The following is a 12,573-nucleotide window of genomic DNA, read 5'->3' on the forward strand; positions in this document are numbered from 1 at the left end:
CCATTCCTCATTTGTTTGCAGTTCTACCTTATGTCCACAATTGTGGTATATTTTACACACTGGGTAGTTGTCCTTTGTTCTGTGTAAATCCTGTTCTACTCAGCTCTTAAGGTTGCAATCTCCTAGTGACCAGTAGCTGACCACTGGTGAGTGGTGATTTTTAGCCCTGGCACCTCCTGGTGCCATTCTGTACTGGCAGTGGTGTTTTTTGCTGTTACCTTGTGATATCACTTCTGAGGATCTTCAATATAACCTTGTTTTTGTTGTTTGGTTTTTTTTGTTTTTTTTTTAAATCAGCTTTCAAAGTCTTATTTCTCCATAATCTCGATAATCCAACTCACATTTTATTCCTGCAGCCTGGTCACACCTATCTTTGATCTAGAGTTGTAGGTAATCACTCTAAAAGGCTAATGAGAGTTCTTCCATTAGCAGACACACACATGGAACACCCTTGTATCTGTTTAAATAGTTTTCTTCAAGCTAAACCCGCAACACTGGGTATGTCAGCTAAATTTCTTTACAACAAGAGAGTCTTCCTCTATCACACCTCAGATGTGAGGAGCAAGGAGGCAAATTTCAGAAAACCCAAAGTACTTGTATTATCTGCTTCAACGTGCAGCTGCTGTTTTGGCTCCACTGCTGTCAAAAGTTGAATTGCTTGAGCAAAAACTGGGGAGAAAAGCACCTCCCCTATGCATTGCCTGAATAACACGTGGGAAAACTAAACATTGCCTGCTTCAGAACTCTTTTGAAATGGATCTCTTTGGACTGATAGTCAGGATGTGCAGAGCACCAGTGCTGGTGAGGTGCTTCTCTACAGAAAAGCACTCAGACATCCCTAAACAGTCTGCTGAAGGCCTTTTATTCAGTAGAATGTTGTTTCTTCTTAAGGGTAGGATTAAATTCTGCTAAACACCATTTTACAGCTATCCAGGCCCATAGTGGCAACCCAAAGAAACCCCAAAAGATGCTCTTAGTGGAACTGCCACTGTGGTTTGTATTCTTTACAGATGTGGGAAGACTTGTAGTGGGGAGCTCTTTCTGGCAAGTCCTCACCCACTTCAGTAGTCCATTCTGACCTCACACACAGCAGCTCCTGGCAGCTTTTGATCAAATTTTTGCAAGGGCTTTTTGGACACTGATGACAATTCTGTGACACCTGGGAGTGAGCGTCAGAGATATGGACCCACCACTTCCTCCCATCCGAATTGTACTGCCATTTTAAAGAAAAGTCATGGAGAATTAGCACAGCTTCCCCTGGTCTGTCTACACAAGTGACCACATGCCCTTTTTTAAACTATAAAGGCAAATTTTAGGGAAGGGAAAATTGCTCTCTCTCGGATCTGTATGAAATGTTCTTCATCAAACCTTGAATGTTGGAATTTTTTTCTTCCTGCTGAAGGAAAGAGCACCTTGAAATTTTTGAAGCAATATTACTGAGGATAATTTATAAGTGGCTATTCAGATAAATAATGGACCCTGCTTACCAAGATCAGCTGAAAGTTCATATTTTACCTCTTTGACCTTGGAGAGAGCTATACATATTCAGATTCGTTTGGAGTATTTTTGTGTAGCATTAGAGAAAGCGACCTCAAGTCATGTCTGTCTGTTCTAATAAAATAAATAATTTTCAAGATGAACTAAGTCAAAATTTAAATTAAGCTAGCTCCTGTGATATAGTGATTTTTAAAATCAACAGTGTGTTTTTAGGATTTGCATGTAAGCATTGCCTGGATGGATGCCAGGCTTCTTTTGCTGCAGGAATCAAGACAGCTCTGGCTAGTTTAAGAAAGCTTTCTTTCTGAGCTTTTAAACCCTCTGCAAAAAAATAGTCATTAGTGTGGGGACCAATTATGATCTTGGTCAAATAAGGGTGTATAAGGAGATGGATGGACAAGAGAAGGAAAAAAGGAATTTCTGGCATAATCTTTTTTTGGTTTTCGGTCCAAAGCAGGTCTGGGATTTTCTTCCCCAGAGAAGCAGAAGTCTGCGCAGCCGAAGCAGCAACGTGCTGAGGGCAGAGCTGGTTTTTGCTGCAACTGGAGCTCACCTCCCTCTGGAGCACCTTGTGGGCTGGGCAGGGACTGGGATGTGGTGCAGAGGGGGCACCTCAGCAGCTGGTCAGGAGGAGGGGGCAGGACTTCCCACAGTTCTTCAGCTGCTAGCGCAAACTCCTTCTTGAAGTATTGCCATTTCAGCAAAGGCAGCACACATTAAAAAATAATATAGCATCTCCTAGCACCTTTTATGATAGCATGAAATGAGGAAGTGCCCATAGACTTGAAGGGACTGGCCTAAATTTTCTAATTTCAACCATGGAAAAAAACAGTTCTGTCAGTTTTTAAATCTGTGGCAGCACCTTGCTCACAGCTGCTGTTGATCTCTGTTTTAAGAGCTGTGAGTCCCCACAGTGGCACTGCAAGCCGGGAGGGGTTTTTCCCTTCTGTGGAACTTTCTTTGATGTGATTACATAGCCTGTTTTCTCTTTTGTGTTTCTTATAAAAAAAATGTATATAGTTATATATGTATGTAAGCACTGCCTTTATCCCCAAGAGTCAGAGGGAAATAATATTTTCTGTGTGTTGTTTGCTTTTACACAGTTAGCAAAACAATGTTCACATCTCTCCTTTTAACTCTTCTAAAGAAGCTATTATAATGTCAAATAACATGCCACTGTGACTATGCCTAATTAGAATTACAAATTCAGTTGAAGAGATAAATGACCAGATACTTCATGGTGCAAGTCAGCCCAGCTCCAGGCGCTTGTGCTCACAAGATTTACAAGGATGGGTCGACAGACTGATGAAATGGAGGCCTGGAAAATGCTGCATTAATGAAATGCAAACTGTGTTTGAGCTGTTAAATGGACCTGCTCTCTCAGGTGTCTCATGCAATAGGAAAAACCTGTAAAAACTGCTCTGGTTGGGATACAAAAAGCAAATCAGTAGTTACAGTCTCTGCTGATGGGCTGGAGAAGACACACATCAGACTGTGTACAGCTTAATGTTCCATGAATGGATTGGTCCAGAGCCCACTGAAAGTCAGTGGAAAGATTGTCAGCATCTGATCCAAAGGCAGGAAATCAGAAATTAGGGATTCAAAGCCTGTTCTTTACCAAGTAAACAGTGAAGTCAGGTGGTCATGGCTGGTTTATAAAACAGTGGCTAGTGATGTCCAATAAAAAATGAAGCACTTATGGACATAGATGTTTCTGCTAGTAGCACTGTGTAAACACATCACTAGAAACAGATAGCAATTAGCATGATTCAAATAAGGTTGAATTGTCTGTTTATGTAGTTTGAAAAAAAACTGGTGCAGATCACTAGTCTTCAATGGCAGCTTAAACTCAACCTTAAAGACATTTAAACTGAATTTCTGTGTGATCTTTAATTGTCATTTTAACCGAAATAGTAAAACTCTGCTAATTTCAAAGGGAGGTAAAGAAGGAGTTTGCCTGAGAACTTTAATAAGGGTGGAGCAGATTTCAATACACAGATGGAATGTCATAAATCTCTCTTCCATTATTACCATGAAATTGTACACATCTAAATTATCATTTCAGTTTTCAGAAACCTTCTCTATGAAGTGTCAGCAATTACTGAGAAAGTCACTGTCTCAGCAATTACTACTGAATGGTTTAATAAATCATTTGTATAAGTTCTTAATTAAAAACCAGTAAGTGTTGACTTTGAAGAGAGACAAATCAACAAGAGATATGTAAAAGCATTAAGAACACTGTAATATCAAAGGCTCTCTACTGAAATGTGGCCTCTGTGTGTTTTTCTTCAACTGCAACTGAGATACAAATGGCAAAAAACCTTTCAAAACATAATTAGGAAGGCGTTAAATCCAAACATCTCCAAAGAAGCATTCCATTCCCTCAGTCCCAGTACAAAGAAAACATTAATTACTCTTCCTTCCCAACACCTACAGGGGTGTTCTCATGGTGTGCAGAGACAATTAGCTGAAACCTAAGCAAAAGTAATGCCTAGTGACTAAATTTTCTGTACTCTATAGTATCAGAAAAATTCTGAAACAGGTTGGCAGTCCAATACTCCCAGTAGAGAAAAGAGACTCTGCTGCTTTTCAAGGGCTGAATGTTTATCTTTCAAGCATCTTAGCAGGGAATTTAGTAGCTAATAAATCACAGTGATGATAAGTACTTGTGTCAGTGCATCGGTGGGCTCCTGAAGGGAATGGCTGAAGCACAGATGGTCTCACTCTGAGGAGCACTTCTACCCGCAGGCTCAGTCCAAGCCAGGTTATCCCAAATAACACCCCTTCCACATTCCGGAAGGAGTGTGTCAGCATGGGAATGGGCGCTTGGACCATGCTGCCACATCCAGGTGTGCTGTACCTAGGACAGGGAGCACAGTGTAGGAGCTCCTGAGGACTAATGCTGTGGATGTGGTTCTGTACGCAGGAGAGTCCAGCCCTGGACCTGAGAACTCACAATCAGGTGGAAATTGCCTTCACCTGCTCAGCCTTTTTGCTGAGTAAAATTGCATCCATTTTTCTGGCCCTGAGGCAGAGTTCCGCCTTCTCTGTGTGTGCTTGAGGGGCCTGATAATCTCATAACCTCAGAATAAAACTTCGTTGTGATGCGGTTTGCAGAGACTAGTTTATTCAAACCAGCTTCCCAAACCCACTATGTGCAGTGCTTTATTTCCCTCCTGAACTTATAATGTGTTTTAATTAGTAGGCAATTTTTTCCAGCTCAGAACTCAGAAATTCTGCACAGGTTAGTTCCTTGAGCACTGAATAACTTGTCCTTTATCAAAGAGTCATCCCTCTTGTGTCTTGCTGGCAGCACATGACTTGCATCGATTGTGGACAGTGATCTGTTTAATTAGCTTGCTCTTGCATCTTGGTACAAAAAAAAAAAAAAAAAAAAAAAGGCCACAGGTACCAAACCCAAGAGATAACAGAAAGAACTGAGAACATCTTCAATTACAGCATTCTTTTTATCAATCTTTGAATTTAAACTATCTGGAAAACAGATGATGAGTTCATGTAAATTAACATGCAAATTAACACAAGGGCTTGCTTATAACCAGTACATAGCTCTTCAGGGTTTGGGGTTTTTTGGGGGTTTTTTTGGTTGTGTTTTTTTTATTTTTGTGGTTTTTTTTTTTTTTTTTGGTCATTTCATCCCTTGCATTTGTGTCAGAGAGCCCAGTTAGTTTTATTTATTTCATAAAACTAGGGCAAATTGATTCATTATTGTATTATTCTGAATTAATTATTGTATTATTCTGAATTCAGAATGACATCTCTAAGATCCATACAAACTGGAGCCTGTTATTATTAGTAAAGTACTTTTAAAACAAAAATGACATTTTTTATTGACTTTGAAAAGGTTTGGTCCCTCACATAATACACATTAGCTACTGAGGATTTAAGAGAAGGATGAACAAACCTAAAGTGTTTAGTAACATAATAGATAAAAAGATAAAATCCAGGCACCTTTGTAGAGTAATATACAATTTGAGTGGACACAAATACAGACAAATGCTGACATAAAGTCATAATTAATCTCTCACAGACCAAAAGATACACTGGAACAGACATAACATTTTTTTGGACAGTCTCATGGCTGGAATTGAATGCCAGTGTAAAGTGATACAACTTCTTTAGGAAAGCTACAGGGAAGACTGTCAATCTCAGCTAACAGCAAAAGTTGGAGTAATATATAATATGCTAGCTGAAAGCCTGGTTGAAGCCTTTTTTTAGGGCAGAGAATTATTTCATAGCAAATGCCAGAATTTGCTTATATTCTTTAACTTTTTTCCTTTCTTATTAAAACTGGAAATAAAAAATTATTTTTAAGACCAGGGAAAGGAGAGAAATGAGAGTAAGGGAAAAAAATGATCAAATAGTAGGAACTATTCACCTTAAGAGTACAGAAGAGTTAGCCTCAAATCATTCCTCCTTTTCTGGGAAAGATAAAGCCACAGGCAATGGTGTTGGGAAACATAATGGGTTACATTCTGTAATAGCATCCATGACATGGAAAAAATGAGTATGGAATGCTTATTTATCAAATCTTTTCCAGCTCAGAAATCACAGTCTCCATATCTTAGCCTCTTGTGCATTGACTAACTTGTCCTGTTCTATTGGCAGTACATGATGTGCCTTGATGGTAGACTGTAATCCATTTTATAAGGTTACTCATATGTCTGTAAAAACACCCCCAACTACACACACACACAAAAAGAGCTATAATGAAAAGAACTGAGGGTTTTCTTTATTTTTTCTTATTGTTTATGAATGAACTTTTCAGCATCCATTTGTAAATTGGTCTGTAAATGGGCTGAACTTGAGCCAGAAGTTCTTTCAAGGAAATAACTTCTCATATCCCTGTTAGGGGTGCAGGGAAATCTTTGCTTGAGAATGCTTCGAAATCCAAAAGCACAAGTAGATAGAAAGAAAAACATATTCTCAGAAACAGAGTAATTAATGACTGCTGCAGTTGAGTCAAACTAGCACAGAAAGCCCATGAATCACAGTCCATTTTAGCTAGGTGGGTGTAAATTTTCCTGTTGCTCACACAGTTCTGTTGATTGGCAGGTGGTTCCTTGAACTAAAGGAGTGTATAAAAGTTAATTAGACTCATTAGCTTTTTTGCAGTATATTTCTGATCGTCTTTCGTTTTTTTAACCACAGAACCCCCTTCACCTGCAGATGAGCTTAGAAAACACACTGAGTTCTGATGCTGATGTCACTTTCTCGATTCTCGCGATGAACAACTGGTACAATTTCAGCCTGATGCTGTGCCAGGAGGAGTGGAACATCACGGATTTTCTCTTCCTCACACAACAGAGCTCCAAGTTCCATCTGGGATCCATTATAAACATCACAGCAAACTTCACTTCAACTACTGACCTTCTGAACTACTTGCAGTTTTACCTGGAGAGCATCAAAGACACAACGTCAACCATGGTGATGTTTGGGTGTGACATGGAGAAAACGCGGAGGATTTTTGAGATAACCACGCAGTTTGGTGTGATGCCTCCAGAGCTGCACTGGATTATTGGGGATTCACAGAATGTGGAAGAGCTGAGGACAGAAGGTTTGCCCCTCGGTCTCATCGCTCACGGCAAGACAACTCAGTCGGTCTTCGAGCATTACGTGCAGGATGCCATGGAGCTGGTAGCCAGGGCTGTGGCAGCAGCCACCATGATCCAGCCTGAACTGGCTCTCATTCCAAGTACAATGAACTGCATGGACACGGATGAAAGGAATATCACTTCAGGCCAGTATTTGTCAAAGTAAGTTTTACCTTTTCCCCTCACCCCAGGTAATATTTGCTGTATTGAGAGAAAAATATTTTTTTTCTCCCTCCCACTGTTCTCTGTGAGTTAATTATCATGCTGCTAACCCTCCCTCACAAACAAGTTTGTTTCAGTGTTTCCTCCTGCTTCTTTACTTCTGGGCAGATTATGACATTTTGACTTTGCCACACTGGAAGAGAAGCTAGAACTTCAAGATTCTGGTGGAAGAAGAAGACACTGTTCCACAGAAGTAGAGATCACATAGTAAACATAGGCTAGGTTACAGACTGTGCTCTGAAACTTTATATTTATTCATGTAAGTGGGCTACTGTCAAACTCTCTGACATTTTGAGTGTAGAAAACAGGGTATTTGCACTGTCTAAACCCTTGGACAGTATAAAGATGTGTAGTAGCCCTTGATAGTATGTTTCCATGGAAAAGAGAGGAAAAAGATGCACCTTCATCTCTTCAGAGGGTTTCTTCTGGTGAGAGCACTCAAAAGTACAATGTACTGTTTCTGCTGCATGTCACTATAGAGAAGGTATTCCCAAAATGACTTCTGTGTTCCTGTTTAGAAATATTATTGTTTTTAACATATGAGTTGAAAACCTGCATGGTACTTTTTGAAAACAAACAAAAATGTCTTGGCTAACTACATTAATTCATCACTTAATCCACACCCAGCAACTATTTCATGTTTTCCACCCATTATATCTGGTGTTCAACCTTAAGATTTTGTTGGACAAAATCTTAGTTAGGATAAAAGTTTTTGAGGCTTTTTTTCAAAAACATTTTTTTTTTCTTGGATATGTCTGCACAGTAATGTATTAACAGCACTGCTCAAAACACAACCATTTGAGACCCTATCATTTCCTTAGTCCACTTGTCCATTAAGAGTCAAAAACTCCATTTCCAAAGAGTGGAAGAGGGCTTGGGAAATAAACACTGGACCGACTCACAATACCCCAGTGACTTGTGATGTTTATTTTGCCACGTCTTTCTGGATATTTTAACTGAAAAGTAAAAGTCAGCAGGAGCTTTCTTAAAGAAACAAGAGAACAGTAGTTTTATGAATAGGCTTTTTGAGGTTTGAAGAAGAGATTTAAAAAAAAGGAAAACAAAAGTAAAACAGTTAAATGTATTAATGAAAAATAATTCATCATTTTTGCTCTCTATAGAGAACCATTAGCTTTTGTTGTATTTTGGGAGACAATATGCAGTTTCACATCTGTGAAACGTCTTTTCCCTTCATATTGGTAAGCATATCATGGAAGTAAAAGAAAGAATTTTATGCTTAGCCTTGGTTTTTTCCCTATGCAGTTGCCTGTGAACTCTATTAAAGAGAAAATAATAGGTTAGAGAAACCCTTGTCCTAGATCAGTGCAGCTGTTTCTGCAGTGTATGAGTGAGACAGGTACCTGATGGACAGAAGTGATGTATTTGCATCAGCAGTCTAACTATTAACTCTGAGCAGTGCCATTAATTTCTCAGGTGTGACATGCTGATGAGTGGCTTCACTGTGACCAACCTGGCCCATCTTCCCAGGGCTTTTAGGCATTTTTATCCTCCAAAGATGAAAATTTTGTCTGGTGCTTAACTGCTTTTTACTAATGAGTGCATTTTTCAGTCTGAATGAGCCCATCTGTCTTGGTGGGAAGCCTTGGAGCTGCTGTGCATGGGGAATGAGAAGGGGATGATGGAGAAGAAGCAGTGCTCAGACGTCCACCTCACCACTCTGCAAAGGGTGGATGGACAGCAGCCCCACTCTCTGGCACAGCAAGAGCTTCTTCTGCCAGCACTGATTTCACACCTTGGCTGTGCAGACATTTAAGTGCACCCAAGAGCAGAATTATGGGCTAGTGCATGGTAAAGCATGCTTGTATCTGTATGGATATGGGTATAGATGTACAACCCCCTGGAGATTTTACTGTTGTAAGTCACTGTCCATTATTCCTCTTATAATGAAATTGATTCCTTCATCAATTCCGCCTGTTCACGGGAGCATCCTTGTTGTTGGAACAAGGCATTAAAATTTCAAAGCCTCATCTTGTCTTATAGCTTTAATTAGTCTTACAGCTTTAACTCACCTTCTTGGGTAATTTCATCAGCCTGCTATTTCATAGATCCATAAAATCACAGGGTGGTTTGGGTTGGAAGGGACCTTAAACATCATCTGATTCCACCCCCTCGTATGGGTAGGGACACCTTCCACTATCCCAGGTTGCTCCCAGCCCTGTCCAACCTGGTCTTGAGCACTTACAGGGATGGGGCAGCCACAGCTTCTCTGGGCAACCAGTGCCAGGGCCTCCCCACCCTCACAGTATATACTTATTCCCAGTATCCCATCTAGCCCTCCCCTCTGGCAGTTTGAAGCCATTCCCTCTTGTCCTATCGGTAAGAAGTCTCTCCACCTCTGCTGGCATCCCTTTAAGGACTGCAAGGATACTAAAAGTTCTCCCCGGAACCTTCTCTTTTTCCCTGCCAATTCTAGTTCTTGCCTCCAGGAAGCTTCCCAAAAAGAGAGGTGGAATGACCCAACCATCAAGACTGAGAGAAAATAATTTCAGTAGGTCATTCTTAAATATACTACAAAGATACTGCTACTGGAGAGTGATAGTACTGCTAAAGGTCTAAGGAGCAGTTCTTGTAACAAAGCACAAGCGAAACAAAGCTGAAATGAACAAATGACACATTCTGGAGTTGTTTAAACTGAAGTGACTCACATAAAACTTTGATGCAGTTATCATATAGTTGTCAGTGTGAACATCAGCTCTCATATATTGACACAGCATCAAGAAAATTCATTCAGCTGTCAGACCTGAGGATCTGGCCCTTCACCTTCTGAAATTTGTGCAGGCTGTCTTTCCATACAAACCTGTCAGTAGACCTTCTGAAACAGCTGCTCAGATACTGCCAGAATGTCTGTGCAGTACCCAGCACTTGTAATTCCCAAAGATTCATGATGGAGATTTCTAGCTTAAGAAGTGTAGTCAGAGCCTCTTATCTGTTTCCTAAGTTTTCATGTAAAGGAGTTTTCACTTGAAGTTGCTGGCATGAGTTTCACTGGTGCTGATCACAGTGCATGCAAATGCTCAGCAGCCTCAGCTGCTTGTGTATAAAACAGAGTGTTGTTAAAATTCTTCTCCAGCATGGCTCCCATCATTTATTTTGATTCATGCTCTGTCACTACAAAAAAATACAGAACATGCAAATCAGCTGCAAAGGTAAGCCACTAACTCAATGAGGTGATGAAGTTGTACATTCAAATGCTGCTAAATCTCTCCCAGGTACCCACTTCTAGCAGAACCACAGGACAGGTACAGAGGGCTCGTTCTGCCCTCCTGGGTGTGCTTGCTTTTACTGTACAAGTCAGCAAACAACGTGCAATAATTCCAGTGATCTCCTTCCACCTTCAGAAAATTAATGTAATGCATTGTTCCATGGCTTCAGTTACTCCCAAAGCGCCTGCTTTGCAGCATTCTCATGCTCAGGTCGTGCAGTATTAGCAACATGGGGCCAAAGTCATGAGAGCTTTGCAAGCTTATTCCACCTGAGGACGTCTCCCTCCATTTTTGGCATTCTTGTGGACATCTCCTAAAAAAAACTTTCATGCAGGTCCATCTACATACATGGAATGGTTTTACTTTTACTGTCACAGTGATGGCTTTGGCCTGTATGCCCAGCAAGGCTTGTAACTAAGTTGCATAATTTTTTACAGAGACTGAGGGTGATAAAAGTAAGAAAGAGATAAAATCCAAACAAGTTTATGGGCATGTAAACCTTACTTTAATGTTAAAAATTGCCTGCTCCCGTACCCTTTGTCTTGATAGTGTTTGCATACACAAACAGGGAAGTTACACCATTAGATAGAAAGCACGGATTAGGAGGGAAGGAGTGGGCAAACAGTGGCAGATACCACTGATTATTGGAGCTATGGTGTCCTTTAATACTGGACTAAATGGTAAATGATTTAAAACATAAAATTGTATTTATAGTTTATATACATTTATATTTATAAACACCTGTCTGCCTTTTTTAGGCATGATTTCCAGACCCAGGCTAGCTCATATACAGATCATCTTCTTTTGAAAGTATTGTCTGTGTCATCTTTCTCCAAACTCAACCTACTCAAAGGAGACTGAGCAAGAACTGTGAAGCTGCCTTAGAGAAGGCTATCACAGACACAACCATGCTCAAAACTAAATCATTTACTGTCATAAATTTACCTTTGAAAGGGGTAAAATTATATGACCTTGAGACTTAAACAGTGCAGATGTTTAACTGCTGAAACCCCATCAAAAATCGTCAAAAATCATCAAAACAAAGTGTAGAAACCAGACAGAAATATGGATGTATACACACTTGCAATTGATTTATCTTTTTCAAATCAATTTAAGGTTATTTTTTATCCTCTGTAACTATTGATAAACAGTTAGGTCTACCTAAAAGTTAATGTCTTCCTTATTGAGGCTGGAATGACAGCCTTTATACGTCTTCCAACTTTTACTTTCATCCAATTCTCAGGACTAATGTGAAGTGCTGTATTCTGCTACAACAGCTGAGTAGTTTGTCTTCTGAATGTCTCTTACTGAAAAAAAAAAATGCACATCTTGCCTTGCACCATATTAGCAGGAATTTAACTCAGTTGTTTTTAATGGAACCACTGTTATAAGGCTTGTGCAGCCCCTGCCAAATGCATAGCAGCTCTGTTCTTAGCAGCATGCAGTTCAGCAGGTCATGGTGTTCACACTGAAAAGGATTTTCTGCTTCAAACTCTTAATTCCTGCTGAATTCTCAGCTCCTTTATCCATGTTGTTTTTAACCTCTTTGATGATGGCTTGCCAGAAGCTGAATTTAACAGGCACAGAGGACAACTACTAGCAAACACTCCCTTTCAATACAAAGGAAATAGGCAACTTTATTGTCATATCTGGAATAGTAAAAGCCCGGAATTCTCAATGCAAAATTGCAGTGCAAAACTGGCACACTTCATGAGATCTTCTTCAATGGCAGCACTGCACTTTTAGGTACATTACTTTAGCAAATTTATTTTTAAAACTGCTTTTTTGGGGTTTTTTTTTTTTTGGGTTTTTTTTTTTTTTTTTGTAAGAATTAAAACTGACTGTCCTAGAGCAACCATCTTAACCATCTTTACTTTCTTCCCTTACTTTATTCTGAAGTGTCTAACAGTGATTTACGAATGCCAAATTTGCATTTTTGAATCCAGATTGGTTCACTTGAGAGTGCTTGAAAGCTGTTGACAGCATTTCAGTAGCCCCTCTTATGTAAGATAGATCTT

The 12,573-nt window shown here is 39.8% G+C and overlaps 1 protein-coding gene across 1 annotated transcript in view; it reads left to right on the forward strand.

The window, feature by feature from the left end:
• The window catches only part of GRIN3A (glutamate ionotropic receptor NMDA type subunit 3A), a 65,745-nt gene that overhangs the window by 17,691 nt on the left and 35,481 nt on the right, over nt 1–12,573 (forward strand). Inside the window, exon 2 of the mRNA XM_012577405.5 lies at nt 6,667–7,271. Within this exon, the coding sequence (XP_012432859.5) occupies nt 6,667–7,271 (605 nt within the window). The remainder of the gene's footprint in view (nt 1–6,666; nt 7,272–12,573) is intronic.

Source organism: Taeniopygia guttata, chromosome Z (genome assembly GCF_048771995.1).
Source record: "Taeniopygia guttata chromosome Z, bTaeGut7.mat, whole genome shotgun sequence".
NCBI lineage: Eukaryota > Metazoa > Chordata > Aves > Passeriformes > Estrildidae > Taeniopygia > Taeniopygia guttata.